The 26013-nt window shown below is 32.6% G+C and overlaps 2 protein-coding genes across 2 annotated transcripts in view; one reads left to right on the top strand and one right to left on the bottom strand.

Annotated features, from left to right (window-relative positions):
- Positions 1-17320, top strand: part of LOC142323397 (serine protease gd-like) — a 49103-nt gene extending 31783 nt beyond the window's left edge. Inside the window, exons 6-9 of the mRNA XM_075362965.1 lie at positions 836-951; positions 2264-2425; positions 11286-11442; positions 16585-17320. Of these exons, the coding sequence (XP_075219080.1) occupies positions 836-951; positions 2264-2425; positions 11286-11442; positions 16585-16778 (629 nt within the window). The 3' untranslated portion in view covers positions 16779-17320. The remainder of the gene's footprint in view (positions 1-835; positions 952-2263; positions 2426-11285; positions 11443-16584) is intronic.
- Positions 17321-21394: 4074 nt separating this feature from the next.
- On the bottom strand, positions 21395-25020 carry LOC142322615 (SCAN domain-containing protein 3-like). Its single transcript, XM_075361691.1, has 3 exons — positions 24270-25020; positions 23994-24188; positions 21395-21459 (listed from the first exon to the last, which is right to left on the bottom strand). The coding sequence occupies exons 1-3, from the start codon at positions 25018-25020 to the stop codon at positions 21395-21397; spliced, it is 1011 nt and encodes a 336-aa protein (XP_075217806.1).
- Between the last annotated feature and the right edge of the window lie 993 nt (positions 25021-26013).

The following is a 26013-nucleotide window of genomic DNA, read 5'->3' on the forward strand; positions in this document are numbered from 1 at the left end:
TTTGTCTTTGATGTACATGTGTGCACATGCATATCAAGGTTAATGGATTTATGATTTGCATATATGAGATGGTAGGCAAACGTTAACTTGATAAAAGGTTTTAAGCACTTTTTTATCTTTGTTTGAAACTGCATCTTGTTTGACCAGTGTAAAACTTTGTAGGAACAGCAATTCAATTCATATATTCCAGGAACGTTATGTTTGTTCAGCAATTATGCAATGATTTTTCATTTTTTGTTATGAAACCCATATTATATCCAGATTTTTAAAATTTGTGAACTTTTTCTCTGATCCTTTGCTCGTTTATGTAAATGTGAACATATTTTTTTTTAATCTTTATTTTATTTTATTTATTTCATGAAGGAGTGTGCCAACAAGTGTGTTTTTGATCCTATGTATGCTAGGTATTTTGTAGTGTTGAGCTGTATATAGTCTTCAGGAAACACAGGTATATTGAGCAGTTTGTGGAATCATAAAATCACTTGCTATAATATCAGCTGTTGCTAAGTTGAGAGAACAGCTCCACCAGTCACTTAAGGTTGCCACAAGAATGACTGAAAGTATTACAAATTTTAAAAACTCTTTATTCATTATATTTGATTCATTTGAAATGTTGATAGTTTTAAATGATAACATTACTGAATTTAATTTGCATGCATTGAAATCTTTTTATAATGAGTTTTAAAGAACAGATTCAGTTATTTTTGTGATTAGTTAATTGTATCTGGTTCTGTTTGCTTTGTAGTAGTTTTATCAGCAATGTATTGTTTCATTAATTCATCTAATTTTATTATTTATGACATACTGGTTAAATTATATTTGTTGTTTTACACAGCTGGTCATTGCATACATCATGAAGATATTGGGAAACTCACTCCAAATGCCATATTCATTTATTTAGGTAAATTCAATTTGAAAAACTGGCTTGAGCAAGACTCATTACTTAGACAGGTAAGATAACCTTGTATATTTTAACTATTGTATATGTTCTTCTTGGTCATTCAGACTTTGACTGTTGGTAGTCAGTGTACAATGGCACATCATCTGATATTTAATACTATTGAAATTTCTTTGTAATACATTTCCTACAATTTGATTAATAAAAACCATGGTTTTGATAACTTACAAGAACATGGGGTAGAACCCAGTCACAAGCAAGTTCAATCATAAATAAGCGGGTAAACCATGCAGAAAATTCAGCATTTACCCTTAAAACTGAGATTGTGGCTACCTTATCCTATGTGACAAAGGTGGCATTTTTCATCTTTAACATTTACCCCTGGATAACAGATGTGGCCAGTAATAATAATGTGCGATAGGGGATCTACATATAAGCAACCCATCTGCACTCATCAACAATACTTTGGGAAACTAGTGTTTGAGAAGTGTGCAGGAATATGAGCAAAAGCTAATCCCTACTTTGACCCTGGTGCACTTAGCACTGAGTGGGATATTTCCTGTGAACAATCAGTATACTTACTTAGATTGTGTAAGTCAAATTTTCCTATAATTTTGATGTATTCTTTAATAAATGCAGACATGTTGTCTGGTTTAATCTCAGTTCATTCTATTTTATTTTTTTTCAGCAAACTCAGGTACTCTATGTACTTAAAATATTAAGTACCAGTATTTTGTGAAAATGATTTTGTCATCCAGTATTAAACTGAATTCAACTCACTACCTGGAGGGTCCTTGAAGGAAATCAGGGTGGATTTATTTGTCTTGTTTTATGATTCTTCTATGAGTAAATTGTTCCTTTTCACCTTGATCTACTTCCTATTCTCAATCTCTTTTGATTTAGAATACTGTAAGGGTTTTGGACTTAAACCTTCTGGTTGTGGGTACTAAGGATGTAGGGATTTCTAGTTCTATATCTTCGTGTTAATATGGTTTTATAGGGATAAAACCATATTAACACGTCTGTGGGACTGCCTGGTGAGTATGTATCCTGTTAGTTGGTTGAGTAATCCAACCTGACACTTAAGTGCTTATCAAGTAAAGTTGGACCTTCTAATTTCTCATTATATATGTACATTAGTTATGTGGTAAAAATCAGTGGCAAAGAAAAAAATTCACTAATCATAAAACACAGATTAAGGAATTAAGTATCCTGAAAAATGATAATAGATCAAATTTTCAGTAAATCATTCCAAACATTTCACAGATTTGTACATTACAAAATTATCTAATTATTGTACTGTTAAAAACCAAAACATAAGTAACTTTAGCCATATGTAATTAGGTTGTACATAACTTTTTTCAGGCTCTAGGTGTATATGTTCATCCAAATTACAACAAACATAACTTCTCATCAGATTTAGCATTAATAAAATTTAAGCCTGTAACGTTTACTGCATATATTAGACCAGCATGTCTATGGAGTGGTTCATCTGACTTGAATCCATACATTGGAAAGATAGGCACAGTAAGTTATATGCTAATTAAATTACATTGTTTTTTATTATTTGTGAAAAAAGATTGTGTACTAATCCAAAAATTGGGCATTTAATTAATAATTCTTCAGTTAATTTCATATCTACAGTGAACGTTGTTTATAATGAAGTAAAATACTATGTAGTTTATGAAAAGGGAAAATTTTTATTTTTTTAAGATAAAAATGTCTTATAATGTTTTTATCCTAATGTCTTGTATGTTACAAGACATTTGATAAGAAAAACTGAATTTAACCCAATGATGTCATATTTTAATGCCTACGTAGCTGACTTGCATAGGAACTTAATCCTCTTTAAATCCCCTGGCAGTATGTTGGAGAGCACATACATAAAAAATCATGTAAAATCAACCAATAAGGATTTTTCACTGAAAATGTCCCACAGTTTCAATTACATTTGTTTTTCTCTCTGTTAGCCTCCTATATAAATCTGGAGAAGAATACAAATTATCTAAAAACAATGTGTGACCTCGGTCCAATAATCATTCACACATGTCGATCACAACATTAGTACTGGCAGGAAGAGTAGGATTTATCACATCATCGCCTACAGAAATTTTGAAATATAAACAATAGCCTGAACTAGATTCACAAATTTTGTAAAATTTTATTCCATATCTTGATCATTTAGATCCTATTACATTGCACAAATGAAAGGCGACCTCTGAATTTCATTAGACTTTCATCCAAAGCTATGTTTTGAGAAGGGAGAAATAATTTGGAAAATTGTGTAGAAAAATGTACATTAGGTCTAATTTTCTTTTAGTTTATCATTTTCATTGTTGTCAATAGTGAAATCCAAGAAATGTAAAATTACCTTGAATCTGTCTCTGCTCATTGTTTCACAAAATATGGGTGTATCAATGCATCTATTTTTACTCCAATACAATTGGATACATGATTTTTGCACCTGTGACATCAAAATTACTATAGCAAAATAAGCCCTAATTTCATCTGCAGTAGTTTGAAACCATTTATCGTCACCTTTCAACTTTTTCTTAATGGGATTGTTCAGTTGCTTCGTAGCGTATGTATTAGTTTCATCACAAAGTTTCCATATATTCCGAAAAACTTTTGGAGTTCTGAAGGTGGATCTGACTCAAACTTATTCAATAAATCTTCACAAATGCCACTATGTTTGGTAAAAGAATATATAATGGATAATTTTGAGTTTTTGTCCAATTTCAATCCCTTTTGTTTTTTTCTGCGTTGCAGTATGTATGCACTTAAAAGGGCCTAGTGCATCATCATTATTATCATCGCTTTCATCACTAGATTTAATGGAACTATCACTGCAACTTTCTTCAGACTTTGATTCATCATCAGAAAAATCATTAAATTCATTATCACTGTTTAGAACGCTTTCTAAATAGTTTGTCAATTCTTCCTCATCATCACCATGAAACCTTTTCTCTGCCATGATGGTTATTCAGGTCATCAAAAAATTACAAAGCGATCATTTTATTTCGATAAGAAACAGTGAGCGAGGTTAGAAGGGGGGGTTTACAAAAATCACATGTCACCACTTCACTTCAGAATATATTACAATGCCACGTATGAGCTACAAACTGAAATATATGCATGCATATGTAGCACTGCAGCATTGCGACCTGAGGTCATCATATGACTTACGGGACAAAAAATCACGTGACAACCTCTGGGTGTCATGTTTTGTATGGGTTAATATCATATTTAAATTTTTTCCTTGTGTATTATTGTTTTACATCCCAATTTACTTAAAGGGAACTTATACAATTCACATTAATTCTTTAAAAATATCCTTTAGCCCTGAGGTAGGTAATCCCCACGTCCGGAACACAACATCTACGTTCCACGTCCAGGGCGGAAACAGCTGTGCTTACGTACAATACTTATAGCTGGCTAACGGGGTTCCGAGTAAATTCCTCGGTTATGCTTCTTACTTTTGACCTGGTTCCAACTTCAGGTCACCAGACGGATTGGATTTTTCAGCCACCTGCAGGATATGGACAAACAAACGATTTGGAAATGGATTCATACCACCATTAGAGCTGGCGATGTGGCGGTCACGGTTGAAGTTATTTGCAGGTGTAACGGACGCCTTTCGCTGTCCACATGTCCCCCGCGATGGCAAGCATGTTGTTAAGGTGCCCATGTTTTTCGGGGCATGGGAGCCCTGAAAACCTCAGAGTGTAAGGACCTGGAGTCAGTGCAGAGACTGCGCATCCGCTCTCTGCCAAGACATATGCCGGTTCCACCGGAGTACCAGAACGGACCTCCAGGGTTGGTAGCCCTGGAGTGGGGGTGTACCCTGGCGGCTAGCCTTACTACAGAAGGGATCAAATGTTCATGCAAGCTGAACAACCAAACGTGACAGAGGGTTCACTTAAACACCCTCGTCTAGAACCGGCCGTTTCGCCTGTGGCAAAACGGAGAAAGAGTGTAGAGTTTAAGAAAATTGAAGATGAAGCTAGAAAAAGCTTACATAAAGCTTTTTTCAAGAATAGTAATGTTCCAAAGCCTAAGTATCTGGTCATTACAGAGGAAGATGGTAATTTCTCAAGAGTGAGTCCTTTTCTCATTGCTCGAGAAATAACTAAATGCGCTGAAGGCCCTGTGAAGGAAATAAGAAAAACCTTTAATGGACTTCATGTAGAGACTGTGAATGACGCACAGTCTCAGAAGATCCTAGGGCTCCAAAAGATAGGAGATTTTGCTGTACGCGTCGATCCCTACGGCACGCTCAACACCTCAAGGGGTGTTGTGGTCTGTCGGGATCTTCTTAACTGCACGGAGCAGGACATTGTCGAAGAATTAGCACCGCAAGGAGTATTAGAGTGTCGGAGATTGAACATGAGAAGGAATGGCGAAGTCGTCCTACCTTCAGCCTCTCATGTTCTTACTTTTAACCGGCCAACTTTGCCGGAGAAGATAAGAGCGGGCATACACCGATTAGACATGCAAGCATTTGTCCCGCAATCAATGCGATGTTTTAAGTGCCAACGCTTTGGCCACACCGCTGTTAGGTGTGAGAGACCGCAAATATGCGTGTGCGGTGATGAAGTACATGAAGGAGAGCCATGTAAGGAGCCTCCTACTTGTATTAACTGCAAAGGACAGCATTCCTGTAGATCCAGGAACTGTCCTGTATACAAAGACGAAGTAGCTGTGCAGGAAGTAAAAACCCTGCAAAAGGTCAGCTACTTTGAAGGAAAGAAGATTGTGAATGCCCGCAGACCTAGAGCCACAACAACCTATGCTCAGGCTGCAGCTGCTACTCCTGCTCCTGCTCCAGTTGCTGTTGATGAGAATGCAATCAACAAACTTGCACCTACTTCGGCTGGCTTAATTGAAAGGATCATTGAAAATAAAATGAAGCCTTTCAGCAGCAAAGAAGCTATTAAGCCAAGAATAATTGTACAGCCTCCTGCAGATACATCTTCAAAACAGAAAGTTGCTCCTGACCAAAAGAAAATTTATGTTAAACCAGAAGTTCAAGTCCGTCTTAGTGAGATATTAGATGATCAGAAGAAAGTGATTCCTTCGCAATTCGTTATGGAGGCTCCCAAGCCTCCTGTAACTGAAGTGGCCTCAAAGGCCACAAAAAACCTCAGAGGGGGTTGAGTGTTCCCCCTTCCACAGGCGGTAACCAGTGCTGCTCCCGTGTCAGGGGTCGGCCAGTTAGCCGCCTCTCAATCGGCGCCTGAAACCGGCGCCGATCCATGCCCGTCGTCCTCCGCGGCTTCTGTTGTCTCCGATTCGAAGACTGGAAGCTATACAGGCGACGACGTTCTCCGCGAACACGATGCTGTTCGCAATATTGAGAAAAAAATAAAATAGGATGGCCGAAAGGAAAACCTAGGCTATAATTTAATTTAAAATCAGCGAGTCGATAGTACAATGGAACATCAATGGATGTTTTTCAAACATCCATGAGCTCCTACGCTTGGTACATGATGTAGACCCGATTTGTATATGTCTGCAAGAAACACATTTCAGCCGAAATGAAAATTTTAAATTAAAAGGATATGATATATTTCGGCGAGATCAACCGCCAAATGTAAGAGTTAGAGGTGGAGTAGCCATATTAACATCGACCAGAGCTACCGCCGAAGCTGTTGATCTAAATACAAACCTACAAGCGGTCCCCGTTAGAATGAAGCGTCCGCTACAGGTCACTGTTTGCAGCATATACCTGCCGTACTTTGATTGGAAGGAGGATGACATAACACGATTAATTTCTGAGCTTCCCCCACCTGTTTTACTGGTGGGTGGTTTTAATGCTCATAATTCTCTTTGGGGATCTGATCGAGTAGATCCCCGTGGAAGAGAATTGGAAAGGTTCCTGATGAATTCTGAACTTATGCTTTTAAACGATGGGTCAGGAACCTTTTTCAATGCCAGAGATGGATCGACGTCCTGTATAGATCTTGCACTCATAAGCGGATTGATAGCACCGAGGTACAGCTTCCATGTTTTAGATGATTTGCATGGAAGTGATCATTTCCCGGTGCAAATTGTAACTGATGTTACAAGAAAAATATATCCCATCTCTAAAAGATGGTTGTTAGAAAAGGCAGATTGGACGAGCTTCACAGCTAGAACGATACTCCCTGAAACAACTAGAGTTATCGGGGACGATGTCGATGCTATAACAAATGCGATACTTGAGTTCATCGAGATTCATTCCCAAAACATCTGGGAAACTTACGAAGAAACCCGTTCCATGGTGGAATGATGAAATAAGTGAAGCTATAAAAAGAAAGAAAAGGCGTATAACGCCTTTAAGAAAAGTCCTACCTCAGAAAATCTTATTGCCTTTAAGAAATACAGGGCGTATGCAAAACGTCTCATGATAGACTCGAAGAAACGATCCAGGCAGCAATACGTGTCATCTATCGACAGAACCACTACTACATCAGATGTTTGGAGGAAAGTGAAGCCGATTTGTGGGCGTAAAAATTTTGCGCTCATAACTAGCCTTCAAGATGAAGATGGAACTAAGGACACTCCAAACAAAATCGCAGAGCTATTGTCCAATCACTTCGAGAAGGCCAGCAAAACGGCCAACTACGAGGAAGGTTTTCGGACCCAAAAAGAAGAACTTGAAGGTCTACTAAATTTCAGAACTGAGTATAATTACTCATATAATGTACCATTTAAAATGGAAGAATTTGTGAAAGCGTTGGAAAAAGCAGGCAACACAGCTGCTGGTCCGGATGAAATCCATTATAATATGATCAGGCAGCTGAATCCCACTGCAAAACGCAGATTATTAGAATTGTATAATCAAATATGGCGGGATGGAATGTACCCGCAGCAGTGGAAAAAAGCTCATGTTGTTCCAGTACCAAAGAAAAAGAAAAATTTAACAAATCCCAATAGCTATCGTCTTATCTCCTTGACGTGCGCTATGGGAAAAATATTCGAAAAAATGATCAATAATCGACTTGTTTGGGTTTTGGAAAAAGAAAACCTGATATCACCATATCAAGCAGGTTTTCGTCAATACCATTCTACCACTGATCAAATGATTAACTTAGAGAACGTTATATGTAACAGCTTTATTACAAGGAAACATTGTGTCGGGAGTCTTCTTTGATCTTCAGAAGGCTTTCGATATCACCTGGCATCATGGTATAATGCTCCAGATACATGAATGGGGCATTCGTGGCAAACTACCAGTCTTATTGAGCAACTATATGAATGACCGTACTTTCCAAGTACGTGTCGTATGGGCTTTTCCTGCCCATATAAATAATAAACTTTTCATGATCATCCAATGGCTGCAGTATATGAGCGTCGTGCTACCTATTTCAGACCAGCCGAAATTAGGTACCATGAATTAAGAAGGAAATACAAAATTGCTATTCCAGATACAATAGCAATTTCCACAAGAGAAATACCGCCATGGCTTTTGCCAGCAGTAAATACAAGGTTGGGCAACCGTCAGTAGTTACGAAGAACATATTAGAATTTATACTGACGGTTCTAAAACCGAACATGATGTTGGATGCTCCATATATGTAAATGGAGCCATATATGACATATATATGTGTTATATATATAACACTGGCCATATATGTATATGGCCAGTGTTTATACGGCAGAACTTACTGCCATTCAGTAAGCTCTTCGCTTCACAGAACATTATTGCGAAGAGAGAGTGCTAATTTGTTCCGATTCTCTAAGTGCACTTGTTGCAATTCGGAATAAAAACATTAAGGATGTCCTAATTTCAAACATCCTGTCTATTTTATACGTTTTAAATCAACAAGGACAGCGATGCGTATTTGTATGGACTCCAGGGCATGCTGGTAGTACAGGTAATGAGAGCGCAGACGAAGCTGCCAGAAAGGCAACAGTCTGCGATGATTTGGATGCATTTCCTGTAAGAGTGGCAGATGTTAAAAACTGTCTAACTAACGTAGTTAAAAACAAATGGAATACTGAATGGAGGAGTTAAATACAAAATTAAGCTCAGTTAAAACTTCTCCATATAAATGGAAAAGCGACGTGAGGTTGACTCGCCGAGAACAAGTAGCTGTGACCAGACTTAGAATCGGTCACACGCGATTAACAAATTCATATTTGTTAACCGGCGAAGAGAGACCAATGTGCGGTGTTTGTAATAAAACACTGACATTCAAGCAACTAATAGAAGAGTGTACCATATATGAGGACCTCAGAAAGAGGTTCCGTCTTAGAAATGATATTACTGCTGATCTGGATAATGGAAATGAAGAAAAGATAGTTGCATTTTTACATGCTAGTGGACTTCTTAGAAGTCTATAAAAGTGAAAAATTTCAAAGCTGTGTTAAAGAATCTCTAAGAGGTAGTTTCATTTAAATGTGGAATTCTCGAAGCGTGGCACGTGTAGTGACGGGAGGTAGCCCTCTTGCCTAGGCCATCCTGGCTCGTCTGCATTCAAGAGCAGTGAGTCGGGGTGTGTCCAATGATGGCATGGGGGACCCTCAAGGGTAAACTGAGGGTGCAAGGCTGTGGGTGGGCGTGGTGCATGCCTATAGCTTATTTATAAGGAAGAGTCAACTGCCACGGCGCCCTGGCGCGACTGATATACTGCTCAATGGCGGTTCTGGTCGCCCTGAGGGTGCTTAAACAAACTATAAACGAGACAGGTAGAAGGAAATGGTATTGATAAGTTGTATTTTTAATTTCATGGTCTTTTGAGAACCTTATCTCAAATTTTAATATCGGGGCCCTTTACACCGCGTAAGTGTTGTGTTTGTCCTTGTCTTTTGTGTTTTAATGTTTTTGTGTAGTTTATGCTTTTAAATAAAATGTAAGGGCCCTTTACACCCTTACATATGATGATCCTGATGGTGATATTAACTTCTTTCTAAGAACGTGACGAGGGCTAATGACCTTAGTAGTCGATGCCCGTAAAAATTCAAGAAAAAAATATATCCTTTCTTCTGCTTTTTTCCTGTTTTGTAATTTCATGTTTCCATAACTTTGTTGAGAAATATAAAAAAATTGTGATTTAGTCTCTTGATTTTAAAACTAGATCATGACATACCAGCATTTGTATTTTCAATTATATGAAAAAATAGCAATTAATTTCACTTTTTTAAGCAAAATAATTGATTCTTGAAATAACCTAAATTCAAAAATGCATATTTAAATTTTAAATGAACAAAATAATTGAATAGCATAAATAATAAGAGAATTGTCTTTATAGAAGATTATTATAGTAAAAAAAATGTTGCTAATACTTATCCAAAACAAGGACTAGTTGAAGGAAACAGAAATATATCAAAGACAAAATTATAAGAAATGCAAAACTATCAAGAATGTAAAAATAAAGCAAATCTGGATTTGGGAAAGCAAGTATTTAAAATGTTGGAAAAGACTGATAATTACTAAGTGTAATTGTCTGTTTGAATTAAATTTTAAACTTCAAAAAGTACTTTTAGGTATACTCATGGAAAAGATGTTATTTTATTTCATTTCAGTTCAAGCACCATTTATGATTCACATATCAGGATCCAGTTAACCATTACTTTGCACTTGTTAATGGTATTTTAGAGTTTTAAGATTTTAATCCAGTATTTCTGTATAATAAAATTCTAATTCCTGTGGACTCAGTTCTTCAAAAAAGATAGTTGGATGGCATTATTAAACCAATAACTTCTAAATAGCCAAATTTATTCAGTAGTTCAAAGTAGTTAGGTGTCACTGTATTACCTAAGTTTGCTGTGTAATTGCAACAAATATATGGAATAAAAAATATCTAGTGTTAAAAATAATGTTGTATCTGTTTATGTTATTTAATTTATAATTAAAAATTACCTATAATGTAGGAGGGGTAATCAGCTTTACAAGGCTTAATTTTGGTAATCCAAATAACTTTTTCCATAATTAGGATTAAAAATATCATAATTTGTACTATAATATACTGCTAGAGGCCCAATCAACCTCAATCAGAGGCCTCTGTGGGTTAACTGTCCTTTTCCCTTCCTACTGGTTTATTGCTTCTTGCTTGGGCAAATACCGTGGGAGTTGTGTCAGATGCCTTGGTTTCATCTATGACATCATGCTGACATCTGGTAGCTGAAAGGACAGCCACTTTTTTACCAAGCTTAATGGGCAAGCAACCCTGTGTGCTTGTGAAACTGTTAGAGGACTCGTTTTCCTGTCTGGAGAAGGGTTTTACAGAAAACCAAACTAGTGGCTCAGGTGCGTACTGGGTAAGCATGACCTTCAATTTTTCTCTAATCAATCAGATGATATATTTTTAGGCCATTATGAGATATTGTAAATTTCTTTGTACATATGCAAAGAGATAGGAATTAAAATTTTCTCAGGCAGTTTTTTTTTGTTTCATTTTAGGTTGTTGGATGGGGAAGCAGTGCTAATAAATCAAGAATTAAAATTGAACCTCACACTGTGCAAATGCGCCTTGCTAGTCAAGAGCAGTGTTTGCGAAGCCGTGAAGAATTCACTTATTTGACATCTGATAATACACTGTGTGCTAGCAATAAAAACGGTAATCATAGATAATTGAATGATGAACATAGTGTTGGTAATCTGTATTTGTTTACATACAATAAGAAAATTTGGAATTTCAGTTACTACTTCCTTTGTTGCCTTGGTTAATGTGTAAATATTATACTTTGCCTGATTACTGATGTTAATCCCCAGTCAGAAGAAATTATTGTTACACTAATGGAAACATCCATCTTTTGAATTCTATTTTAAGAGTGATGACCAAATTTCCTGGAAATATGAGATTTATCCCAGGTTATATACCTGTTTAAATTTTAATATATATTCACAGTACAGATAGACAACAAAACAATTAAAGTACATTTTACAATAAAACCCAACCTAGACTGAGTATCCTTTACTAATTGTAGGTAATTTCAGTCAAACCACCGGGCTGGTGAAGTGGTGAAAACGCGTCTTCCCAAATCAGCTGATTTGGAAGTCGAGAGTTCCAGTGTTCAAGTCCTAATAAAGCCAGTTATTTTTACACGGATTTGAATACTAAATTGTGGATACCGGTGTTCTTTGGTGGTTAGGTTTCAATTAACCACACATCTCAGGATTGGTCGAACTGAGAATGTACAAGACTACACTTCATTTACACTCATACATATCATCCTCATTCATCCTCTGAAGTATTATCTGAACAGTAGTTACCGGAGGCTAAACAGGAAAAAGAAAGAAAAAGGTAATTTGTCAACTATAGAGGTAATGCTACATAAAACTGGTATGTCAGCAAAATTCTCTTGGTTAAAGCTATCACATCTAATTGTAAATCTTTTTTTTTTTAACAAACGTGTTGGAAATAATGTACATTTTTAATTATTTTTACTACTTATATTGTAAGGTAAGCTGATTTCCAGTGACAGTAGTAAAGAGATAATGGCTGGAAAGATTTTAGTGATTGATATGTTATTTTAAAGCTAATCTCATCAAAATAGAAGTAAAATAATAGTTTTTTTTTCAATTTCATTACAAGTGTTATTTTTTTTTAAATAATTTAACTTCATTAGAACCATGGAATTCACCAGGGTTCTAACCACAGAGTAACAGGTTTAATTTAACTGTTTGATTTCCATAAAAATAATTATTTTTCAGAATTCTTTTAATAAGACTAACTGATTTTTTTACTTAATTATGTTTCAACAGCAAAATAAACATTTCAAGTGCAAGTATTTTTTTACTATAATTTATCCATGCAGTGTAATCAATTCTTGCTGATCTGATTTGAATTAATATTTTATGTTGGTCACATAACAGCAATCATAGTCAGTTGTAGTCATGGGTCAGTCGTAGATATTTATATATATATATATATTGTCCATATCTTCCTCTGTACTAATTGATTAAAAGCAAAAAAATTCAACAAAATCCACCACAGTACAGAATCAAAGAAGATTTCTTACTTTATCTTATTATTTTTCTTTTTTTTCATTTATATACCAGCAGCGCTGTCGAGGAATTCCTCATCATCAGTTTATTAAAATTAATTTTTTTATTTTAAAAACTTCAAAATCACACATTAAAATATTGTTACTTATATATATGCAGTCAAACATTTAAAAAATTAAAATTCTTAAAAAACTACAAATTCTTTAAACTTATACATGTTTGTGGCTAGCCACTAATATTGTACTGCATTAATATAATATAAATTCTACCTGACATTGACAAAAGTGCTGCTATCTATAGCAGCTTTGATAAGAGAATCATTATCAAACTCTGCAGATTGATCAAGCTGAATCTCCATTTGTATTTGCATATATGGTATTTTTCTAACTGTCTAATTTTTTATTATTATTATCATTTTCTTTTGTGATTTAATTATTTTCAAATTAGTTTTTAAATTAGTAATAGAATTTTTATTCACTATTAAATGGTAGACAACATTAGAAAATCCTATTTTATTGTTTTTGTAATATCTAAACTGTTCAGCAAATCTTGCTCTAAATGATCTCTAAGTTTTCCCAATATAAATTTTATCACATTCATTGCATATTATTTTATAGATACCACGTAAACTGGCATCATATACAATTATGCATCATAATTATCATTATGTTTTTTTTAAATGTCTTATACGATTGCAAATAAATAAACAGTCTAGTTATTAAATTAATGTTGCTATTCTTTCGGAAATAAGGAAAAAAGAACATGGTTATAAGGTGTTTTGGAATTTTGTGCATTACATTATGTAAAAAGTGTATTGGTGAAGCAGCTTTGAAACTGTTGGACTGTTCGAGAGGAATAAAAAACTGCCATATTGGGATATTAAGATTGCTGCTAAATTACAGGAAAAAAGGATATTTAAAATATCCCAATTCTGAGGATATTGAAGGTAAGGAAAGGTATAAGAGATTGAAAAGGGAGGTAGGGAGAATAAGGAATGAGGGATGGAAAAGTAGTTTTAAATGAATTGAGGGAATGATTTTAGGATCAAAGAATCATGCAGCTTGGAAGACTCTGAAGGTAGTTAAAACATAAGCTAGAAAAAAGTATAAAGAGCAAGTGATTTCCAATTGTGAGTGGCAGGAGTATTGTGAAGGCATGAAGAGAAAAATGAGTTTGTAAAGGTCTGGAAGGGAGTAGCCATAGATATGTACCATCATCTAATAAGAAAGAATAAGAATAAACTGGTGAAGAATGAACCATTAAATTGTTGCAAATGCTGAGAGAATTGACTAAATGGATAGGTGGTGCTTACAAAATGTTAGTCTGTTGCATTACACCCATTCATAAAAATCCATTGAATGATGATCCTTGGAATTATAAAGGATTGATGGCTGACATCTCTCGCATGTAAGATTGTTCTAAAGTATTCTTAAAAACCTTTTTGAGAAAGAACTGTGCAAAAACAAAGATGAACAAGCAGGATTTAAGGCAGGAAAGTCAGTGGTGAGTAATATTTTCACTTTAAAATTGTTACTGGAGAAGTAAGCCCGAGTTGGAAGAGAGGTAAATTTTGCCCTGATTAATCTAGGAAAAGCATATGGTAGTGTTTCTATGTTATCTGTTTGAATAGTTGTGAAGATGGATATCAACCCAGTTTGGATTAGTGCAATCAAAGTTTTATGTGTGGGCAAAGGTTAACATAGATAACAGGCTGGCAGATAATTTAATGTTACCAAAGATCTAAGGGAGTGACATGAGTTATCCCCTATGCTACTTAGTTATGTAATGGTTCAGTTTTGGAGAAATTATAGCAAATGTTAGTATGAGAGTTTCACTGAATAAGGAGAAAATGTTTATTCTGTTCTTTGTAGATGATCAAATTATGTTTGCAGAAAATGAAGATGATTTAAGCTATATGATTAGAAAACTCAAAGAAAAATATTTGACTGTTAGACTGATGATAATTAGGTATGAAGACAGTTAGTATGGTCTGAACATGTTAATAGGATGGAATAACACTTACCAAAAAGAATGATGGAATGGATACCACCTTAAAGAAGAAGGCAAGGAAGACCTAAGTATAAATGGCTGCATGACATAATAGAAACAATGGCTGCTATAGGCTTAAATGTTGAAGACTGCCAAAATAGAATATGATAGAAACTGGTGGCAGAGAGATGTCAAAAGCTGTAGACCCATAAAATGAAAAGAGGTTACTAAGAAGCTCTTATACCACAAAACCTAGAAACCTGAAACCTGGAAAGTATGTTTTCTCAGGATTAAGTGCATGAAGGAATTCTTTTTCCTTTCATTTATAGGTCGATATGTACCGATATAAAATTTACACAGGAAAGTTCTTATCACCAAATTACCCATTTCTTAATTTTTGTAAATAGCTACAAAGCTGAAATTTGAAATAGCTATTTGAAGGAGTTTTCAGGAAAAGTAAGGAAGTTATTTTAATTAACATTCCTGAGGGGTTAGGTTAAAAACAGTTTGAAGAGGGATACTGAGACCAAAAAGGTTGGAAACTGGAAACGTAACATTGACATATTTCTCAGTTTTAAACTACCTCAAAGAGGTTATCCCCACATTCCTTAAGAATGATCTTAAGGAAGTATAAAGGGGTTAACATCAGTTTATAGGAAATTTATAATGTGATAACTCTAACATTAGCTAATTCATCTCGATCTTCCTTTTTAACTATTCCCCCAAAAAAAGTTTGATTTAGCAGATTTCACAATTTTTGTGCATTTTACAATCCAGATGTGGTTAAAGCTAGGATTTGGCTTTGAAAGACGCTCCAACAACATCAAGAAAAAAATTGTGCTTTCCTTTTAACTATCTCAGAGGGTTATTTTTTTGTTAATTCATGCCCAACTGGAACATACACTTATAATACTAATCAATAAGTGTTAATTGCGACTTAGAAAGATAACTCAGTTTATTATGGAATGAAATCTTTAAAATCCATGTGAATTCAGATTGATTGACATAAAGCTTGGAAAGTTTATGAGTTTGCTTAGAAGATTGTAGCAAGCATACAGCAGACAAGATGGTCGAGTCTCTTCTAATCACTTGAAATTCACCTATGGTAACTGATGTACAGTTCTGTTTTGTATTCTGTCAAAACATGTTCTCTCTTCATCTTTCCACTCTTGATTACAATAAAGAGAGAATGTAGTAAATAGTGTATGGGAAAAAGATATGACCAGCTTCACAGGGTTTCTGTATTACATAAAATTCATTTACTTATAACTTTAGCAATTACAAAAAAAAAAGTAAGTTTTTCAGTTGATCATTATAAAGAGCCATCTTAAATCAGGGGTCTACTATACACTTTATCTTCACTAGAAACACTTAGATAACAGAAAATTTTAGAATATACATACAGCACACACATCACTAAAATAATACAGCTAAAGCAGTCTTGCCAAATAACCTGCTTAATATACACTGCCAAAAAATTTCTTTTCCTTCAAAGTTAGACTCATCCAAGAATAAGTGAGACTTTCTTTTCTAACGGTACACCGTTGCCCATCCTCACAATTTTATGTATGTGAAGTATCTAAATTAAGAAGACCTACAGGAGGGTGGGGTGGTACCTACTGTTACAAATTATGTCTAATGACAATATCATTCAGTACCTTGAAAGAAATGAAAACAAGTAAAATCTTTTGACAGTAATGTTACTATTCTTATAATACATGTCGTTTTTGTTTTTTTTTTTTTTTTTTTTTTTTTTTTTTAGGAACAGGTCCTTGTAATGGTGATAGTGGTGCTGGATTGTTACTTCTAAGTGAAAATACTTTAAAATGGGAACTTAGAGGAATTGTTAGCTTATCTCTATTGAATACTTCAACACAGTCATGTGACCTTGATGAATATATTATATTTACTGATGCAGCTAAGTTTCATGATTGGTTGACTGCATTTGTTATTTAATTATCATCAGCTTGCTTGGTTAGATAATTTTCCTAAAATAATATATTAAAAAAGTATATTAAGTTAGTTATGTACATTTTTTAACCATTGCCTGAATGGATTAAGTTCACCAAAATTATCCTAAGACAGCTTTCATCAGTTTTTTCACCAACCTCTTCAGCTATTTACGTTTTACGTCTTTTTTAATTTTTTATAATAAACATTTTTTGTTTACTATGTTAATCTCATTAATTTTGTGTAGTTTTCAACTGAATTTTGATTTAAGACAATTTTGAAGAGCATAAGTTACATTCAAAATATTTATCTGTGGTGTTAGTTGCTGATTAAGTTTAGTCAGAAGTTTTCAATTTTTTTATGATAAAAAGAACCAAATTTATATTTACTTGAAGTTTTTATTTTGTATATACATCAAAGCGCTTTCAATCAATTGTTAAAAAACTTACAAGTGCAGTTGAAAACATTTTGTTGTAAAAAAATGTACATTATAATTTTTTTTGTTGACCATTGAAAATTGAATAGTTTTAAAAATACATGAAGGCAAATTATTTACGAAAAAATCTTTATAAAACTAAAGAAAAAATTAATAAATAAAAATTAAAAAAAAACTTTATATATATTCTAAATAAATTTAACACTTAATCTTTATTACAGTAATTCATTTAACTACAAGTTAAACATTTAAAAAAATATACCGTAAACTACATTATGTTATTGTTTAGTGTAGTTAGTCGGTTTTTTCCTGAGGTTTTTTCTGTTACAATAATAATAAGTTAGTTATTAGATAAATGTTATCTTTATATAGGACTATTTTGTATACCTCTTGTAATAAACTGGAATTTTTAATTAACAAGTTTTATATAGTTATATCTTTTAACTAAACGTATATCTTTTAACCCTTTGGGTGCAGGATCAAACAATTGACCATCATTCTTCGTAAATTGTATTTATTTTGTATCTCCACCTCATTTGTCATTGTAAAATTATGAAACAAAAACATTTTTTAATATCTATATAGAACTACATTTTCAAATATGTAAAATGAAAATATAAAATAAAGATTTCTTAGATATTGAGGAAAGATATATGTCCAGTTAAACCCCCAATCTCTTCCACTCATGCAGTGCAACTTTCAGTCCTCTATTTTTCCTCCAACAATTATAAATAGAAAATATGTTCTTTCAGTCTAAAGGCTGTATTTTTTTTTACAAACATATGTGAATCAAAAAAGAAAAAAAATTAGGTTACTCTGTTCAATTCTGATACTCTGTAAAAAATTTTGATTCAGTTCATTAATTTAGCTAGTAAAAGAAACAAAATTATACATAAATAAAATTAGATGAAAATAATAGTAATTTTTTAAGTCTGTATAAATAATTTTCTTTGCTGGTCAGTTTTTTTTAGAAATAATTACCAAAATGTTTATGTCTACATATGCATGTATATACTAACTTTTGGGTAAATTACTTATAATGCCAGTATAAAAGAAAACTATTTTATTTTCTCATGGATAATTGATTAAACAGTTGAAATTGTTGGGTAAAATTAACAAAAATAAAAGAACACGCAGCTCGTATTTGCCAAAAGAAATTGGACTTTAATTAGAAAGAAAACAACTAAACTTATGTTAAATCATAACGTTAAAAAATTAAAAGAAATTATGAAATAAACATAACTTAGTTCTATACAGAATTTATGCAAATAATATCAACTTAACTAACATATGAATAATAATAATACATAAAAATACATATATCAAGTAATCAATTTGAAAATTTTAACAAAGCCTGAAAACAGAACAAAAACCACCTTATTTTCAATTAGATACTTATAAACATAACATCAATAAAAATAGTGTAACTGTTGCATTACTGACATATTCTGTAATAATGAAAAAATTAGCAATGAACAAACGTCATTAACTTAGAAAAATAAATTACGACAATTCTTATTATAGGCACTGGCCTTTCCTAATTTATGAACAACAAACTTATCATTAAATAATTAAAACTAGCAATTCCAGTTTATTGTAGGAAAAGAAGCCACGATAATATTCCAGTATAAAAAAGAGTTAATTACAATAATCAAATTGAAATAAGTAAACATATAACATAACATAACATATAACAAGAGTTCATTTTAGTAAATAAGCTTTCTTGAAAATATGAAATTACAAAGTCCAAAATCATAACTTCACAACAGTTATTTTCTTTAGATTAAGTTAAGAGAAGTAAAATGAATTCAGTTCATGAATACATAATAATTAAACTCTGCGATTAACAAATTACATTAAACCGAATGAGTCAAGTACAAGACAAATAATTTTTTTTTCAACTCATTAAAAGTATTTATAACATTTTTTCCTGTTAACCTTCGGAAGCACCATCAGGAATTACTTCAGAAGGTGAATAAGGGTGATATGTATGAGTGTAAATGAAGTGTAGCCATGTACAGTCTCAGGTCGACCAGTTCTGAAATGTGTGGTTAATTGAAACCCAACCACCAAAGTTCACCGGTATCCACGATCTAGTGTTCAAATATGTAAAAAAGTATCTGCCTTTACTAGGACTTGAACCTTAGAACTCTCGACTTCGAAATCAGCTGATTTGCTTAAACGCGTCCACCACTAGACCAACCCGGTGGGTAAAAGTACTTATAACTAGAAAATTTATCCTAAACTAATTTTTCTAAAGCTATAAATGACAAATTGGATAATTTAAAATAATATAGCTTGTACCGTACCTTATTTTTGAGTGAGCCATTGATTGCGTCTTTGTTTATTTTTTATCACATCGATGTTACGATTTTATATTTACTTTGATGTTTTTACTAATACGCGCATAGTTACTTACACAGACGCACACAAACATTTTGTTTTTAAAAATGTTTGGTTCTATTATCACAAAAAAATAATAAAAATTAATCAAAATAAATAATTAGTTAATACCTTTCAAATAAACTTTATAGTATTTTATATATTTACATGTAGAAATATAATTTTTTTTCGAAATTCTTTGATGCAAGTCTATTTCGCCTTTCTGTTATTAACTATCCCGCTTTTGAAAAAATTCATTCACAGGGAACAGAGGTTGCAGGAATGCAAAGTCTAGTTTGCATTATTTTGAATAAGCTTGGATAAATTAACCGCCTTTCTTTCCATCAAAAGAGAGGATTTTGTGTTATTGAGATGAGCGGTTCATTTATATATTAATCTAGCTCTAAAATTCCTGCTACTGTTGGGTTTGAATTAGTTAAAATTGGCGTTACTTTTTTATCAAAATCTTCTCATGCGGTTGAAATGGAGGGTTCAACAATTTCTTGTTCGGTTTCAAACCTATCGCCTTGTTCGATCTAAATACTTTGAACTTTCTGTGAAAGTTTTATGTAAGTATTTTGGTAAGATGCCTCATCGTTAAAGCGAGGTTCTTTAAATCGTTCTTGTTTTTTAAAGCGAGGATCTAATAGCATGATTTTAAGCAAAATATTATTATTTTCAACATCCTAATATCTATGTTGCAGTTGGTCTAACATCTTGTTACACACTTACTTTAACGATTTCAGAATTTTGAGTAGAAGATTTAATCTTAAGTACATGTCTTGTCATCACGCCAATAAACAGCTTTTTGAAATAGTGACAGTTTTTTGAGAACTTATTTCAATAGTTATCTCTTTAAACATTTACAATAATTTGCACATTTCAACTATAATTGTCCACTCATCAAATGTAATATTATTAAGAATAGGATTCACCAAAGCGATAATCGAAATTAGTGGATCTTTTGTTTCTAATAATCTATTAAACATGTGCAGGAGTGAATTCCATCGGGTAGGCACTTCCCGTTTTAATTTTTTTAAATTCATTTGTCACTGCATGTTTTGCAGTTTGGAGGCAGCGTGGAACTTCGTTTAAAAAATTCTACAATTGCCTTCGACTTTACCACAATTGTTTTACTTCAGACACTGCTGTCTGGACAATTAAATTAATTGTATGCGCTAAGCAAGGAATATGGCGTAGCTGACAATTGCGAATATCAGCTTTTAAATTTACTGCAATGTCACTAACAACTGCTCCTATTTTGTCAATAATAGCCCATTCATTGAATTTACCTTGTAATTCAATGGCAATGTTTTCAGCGGTATGTTGACAACAGATTTCCATACAAGTAATTGGGGTTTTAAATTGCAACCGTGGTTAATGAAATGGATAGTTATGGCCATATAATTATTATTTGAAACTTATGTCCAACTGTCAGTGGTTATTGTGCATGCTTCTATATTAATTATATGACTTACGAATCTCACAAGAAATTCTATCGTATAATTGTGGAATTAAACTAGTTGTAATTGTTTTCCGACAAGGAAGCGAATACCCAGGGTTTAACATGTGAACAAACTTCTTGAATTCTTCACCTCAACGAGTAAAATAGGTTGATATTCTTTAGTTATTAACCTAATTAATTGAATATCTATTGCTCGGCTTTTACTTTGAGGGACAAGTTTTATAACAAAGTAAGTAAGGGACAACTGTTGTGTTTTTTTTTTTTTTTTGAGGTCAAAGATGTTAATGGATGCACAGAAGAAGGATTAGGCGATTCAACAAGGTTTGTTAATTTAAGGGCTTATTGCTGCGATTCATTTGGTTCAGTTGCAATAGACGTAGTAGGATTTAAATTATAATGCATTTCTGAAACATAATCAGGTCTACTAAGAATAATTGTAAAATATGTCTTGAGCATGACAGTATGCGCAAAAGAACGACAGTAACTAATATTGTGCAACATAGCTTCCCGCCCGAATGAAATTAAAAAAAAAAGAATAATGATGTCATGTAGAATGTGTGCGTGCGTAACAGTTCAAACGTTCCCTTCTCTGTTTAGTTTGTGTAAAAAACAAGAGTCACTATTAAGATGTCAACCGCCACGTCTGTCCGACGCCAGAGCGGATACTATAAATTTTAAGTATAAACCAAACAACGATAATCAAACAGATACACATATGACAAATCAAAAGACAATTTAAAACAGTAATAAATTTATTAAGCCTGTGTAGCAACAGCAAGACCCAACCATAACTTTAATTCATTGGCAATGGCGTAAACAGAAATAATTTTGTAATAATATAATAATAATTTACTTTGTTTGCTAGTAAAAAATGCAATAATTAAATTGAATGATCGTGTAACATAATCTTTGTTTATATAAATGTTTACAAAAACATTATTTATGTAATTGTGGTATTTGTTGATGTAATTTCAGAACTAAGGAAATAAAATTTTCAATTGCGCTTTTATTGTAGTTTTTTTTTCAAATTGTTTAAAAATTATTAATGCACAATACATGTAATGTGTTGTAAAACATAGATATATAAGTTAAAGTGAACATTTTTTCTAACTGAAGCTACAAAAATTGTTAATATAGCTTTGAAATTGTGTTACATGTTTTATTGGATGGATAATGGCCAAATTTCAAGATAGTGGGAACTAGTAATATTGAAACAGAAAATTAGGTCGTGGATTATACAGAATTAATATTTTAAATTGTACATAACATCTTCAATACTACTGAAGAATGATGAACTTTATTTGACTGTTTTTTGTTCTTAAATTTTCAAAACTTGATAGTTAAATTGCAATGATTTATAACTTTTTTAATGTCTTTTATGGTAATTGGATTAAATTATGTTTTAAAAAGTAAATATGACAATGAACTTTAATTTCTTATTATTTCTTTAATGAACAGTCATAATTTCTTATGACTGTTCATTAAAAAATTAATAAATTTAAAAAAAACATGGTTAACTATAGACACCATCCCATTAAAATGAGAAAAATTATATAAAATCTGTAGTGAAACTGCTGCACTTACATATAAACAAAAGTTACTGAATGATTGTGAACGATAAAGAAGTTCCTAACAAACTGAAAACAAATAATAGATCCATAAGAATCTTCTAGCTGCACCTTGTTTCAAAGTAACATAAGTCTAATTCATTGATTCCCAAAGTGGTCCAGGTGGACCCCCAGGGGTCCACGGGAGACTCGACGGGGGTCTACGTTGGCGTGACAAAAAAATGGGGGTTCACAATTCGTAAGCGGGGGTCCACGAAAATTCATCTGGTTTCGATAGTGAAGAACTAAAATGTTGGCTTGACTTTGGGAATCAATCTAGGCCAGAGGTTCTCAACCTTTTTTCTGCTGCGGCACATTTTAAACGATTTCGAAATTTGGCGGCACATAAAGAAAAAAATAAAAACTATTGTCTTATTACAACACACTGAATAAATATAGTTTATGACAAATTGTTAAATATGCAAATTAAACTAATACATACTACAAAATAACTAAACTTTATTACGTGATTAAATTAAAAGCTAATAATTAAAATATTTTTAATGCGAAATTTGAGCTTGATGTTTTTTGATAATTTCATTTATATTTGGTCGTAAAAATGACAATGCTACTCTCATATCGTCTTCTACATTTAACAATCTTGATCTTTTTTTAGTTTTAATGTTGGCTAATGCTGAAAATCCGAATTCACACAAATAAGATGTGGAAAATTGTAATAAAATGTATAAAGCTTTTTGGCTATGATTGGATACTCGCATCTGATGTTAATCCAAAATGAATTAATCGATTCTTCTGAATGTTTTAAAATTAAATCTCGATTACTGGAAAGCAAAATAAGTTCTTCCTCTTCATTCAAAGTTAAGTCAAATACAGAAGTGTCCGTAATGAGAAATGGATTACGAACCCGATCAAATTTCTTAATATCTAATTTTGGGAAATAATGAACAATTCTCTCCTCTAACGCTGTCAAATGATCAAGAACAATTACTTTAATTGTTTTATAACTGTCTTTAGGGACTGACTCAAACTTTTCTAAATTGCCTTCTTGAGCTTTATTTTTCCATAAAGTTATTTATTTTTTGAGTCCCACCAGCTTATCGGTTGAGTTTAAGATATTTTCATTAGGCCCTTGCATACTTGAATTGATGTTAAAAATAACAAAAATGTCTGATAAGTAAGCCTGTTTAGTGCACCATATTTTATCTTCCAACAGTTTTACAAATTCATGATTTTAATTTTGTTCAAAAAAAATTTTAATTTCAGAACACGAGATAAAACTTTTCCTCTGGACAACCATCTTACTTCTGTATGGAGTAATAAAGATTCGTACTTGGCTTCCATTGCTTGGCATAATTCTTTAAATAATCTACTTTTTAATGGTCTAGATTTGATATAATTAACCATTTTTACACATTGTTCCAGAACTATTTTTAAATCTGATGGCAAAAATTTTGTTACAAGTGCTTCTCGATGCAAAAAACAATGGGTAACTAATATATTTTCATTTAATTCTTTAACATGTGCAACAAATCCTTTTATATGTCCAGTCATAGCTGGAGCACCATCTATGCAAATTCCAATACATGTCTTCCAAGAAACTTTAATTTCTTCTAAATATGAATTGATTACATTAAAAATATGTTTACCAGTTGTAAAATCAGATAACTCTCGACAACATAAAAATTGATTAATAATATCATTTTCGTGAATAAACCTAACAAATGCAATTAATTGAGAATTTCCTGTAATATCGGTTGTTTCATCTATTTGTATAGCAAAATTCGAATTTGCAAGAGTTTTTGCAGTATTCTGCTCAATATTTTCAGACAAGTCTTTTATCCTGCGATGTATTGTATCATTTGAAAGGGGTATTTTGGAAATTTCAATATCAGCAGATCCACCAATCATTGTTTTAAGAATTTTACGACACGCAGGTAATATAATTTCTTCTGCCAAATTATGAGGCTTTAATTTTACTGCAATCAATTCAGCGATTTCATAAGAAGCGACTTGAGCCTTTTCAGACACACATAATTGTTTTTTAAATTTTTTTCCTCGCTTAAGTTTTGATGATAAATAACTTTCAAAGTAGCTTTTCTCTTTTGTTGAAAGCGAAGGATGGTTAGTCACCAAGTGACGTTGAAGTTTGCTAGGAACCATAGCACTGTTTGATAATTTAAAACCACATATTACACACTCGGGAACAACTATGTCATTTTCCATTGACGAGGTAAATCCAAATTTTAAAAAATCATTATATTTCCGAGGGACAACGTACTTTTTTGAGAAAGGTGTATATTTACTTGTTTCGGGGGTTGGTTCATTAACTTGGTCGTGAACGTCATCATTATCTCTATTTTCATCATTACACTTTTTTCTTTTTATCCATTTGTCCATTTTTAGAAGGGTCTGAAAAATTTTAAAAAAATATTGTCGAAAAATTTTAAAAAAATGGTTCAAATATAACATTTGAATTTATAATTATCAAAATTATGCAATAACTTGTAATTTATGAATATGGAAAATTTAACCTTTCTGAAACTGTATAACTTTCACTCAAATAGGTGCGATAAAAACAAAAAGAAAATGTTGTAAATCAATGGATATGTGTACTGTAAAGTTAATAAGTTTACAAATTTATAATTTGAAACTATATGCAAATTAATTAATAATAAACCGAATAATAACGTTTGCTAATTTTAACGAAATAAAAGGTGCAGTAACTACTATGCAACACCTTGTAAATTCCAACTATCACTAAAACAACACGTTTATACGCAGAAATGACAAGCGTGCGCCAACTGAAGACAATTCCTATTGCTATGCATGCCACTTCATCACAATTCGGCACTAAGAAAAAACGCCTTGCAAAGTAAATAATAAATTTTTTTTTGTGGATTTAAATATATATTCATGTTAAATATATTTTTATTTTTTTTAAATAATTTTTTAATATTAACATTATTATATATTTACAAAATTTGGCGGCAGACTTTTAAAATTTGGCGGCACACAAAAGTGCCGCGGCACAGGGGTTGAGAATCACTGATCTAGGCAGATAATGTTTTGAGAAGCTCAGCGACTGTTACTTGTAAAAACTTGCATATTCAGCGTGTCGAGACTTGCAAAGTGCCGCCGCCGCCGTCCGCAACACTTGTTTGATAGCGTTTCCCTCGTCATATCTTGTCGAAAAAAGTTTTTGCTGTCAATGCATCAACTACATCCCTTCCATTAAAACTGTAACTATTTTGTGATTGTCATTGTAGAAGTTACATTATGTTATTAATGTTTAATTTTAATTATATTACGACAATTTTATTATGTTACATTTCAATATGATAACAATAATATTAATAGTGTAATGATTACATATTTGAATAAATGCAACAC

This window comes from Lycorma delicatula, chromosome 4, assembly GCF_047948215.1.
Source record: "Lycorma delicatula isolate Av1 chromosome 4, ASM4794821v1, whole genome shotgun sequence".
Classification (NCBI taxonomy): domain Eukaryota; kingdom Metazoa; phylum Arthropoda; class Insecta; order Hemiptera; family Fulgoridae; genus Lycorma; species Lycorma delicatula.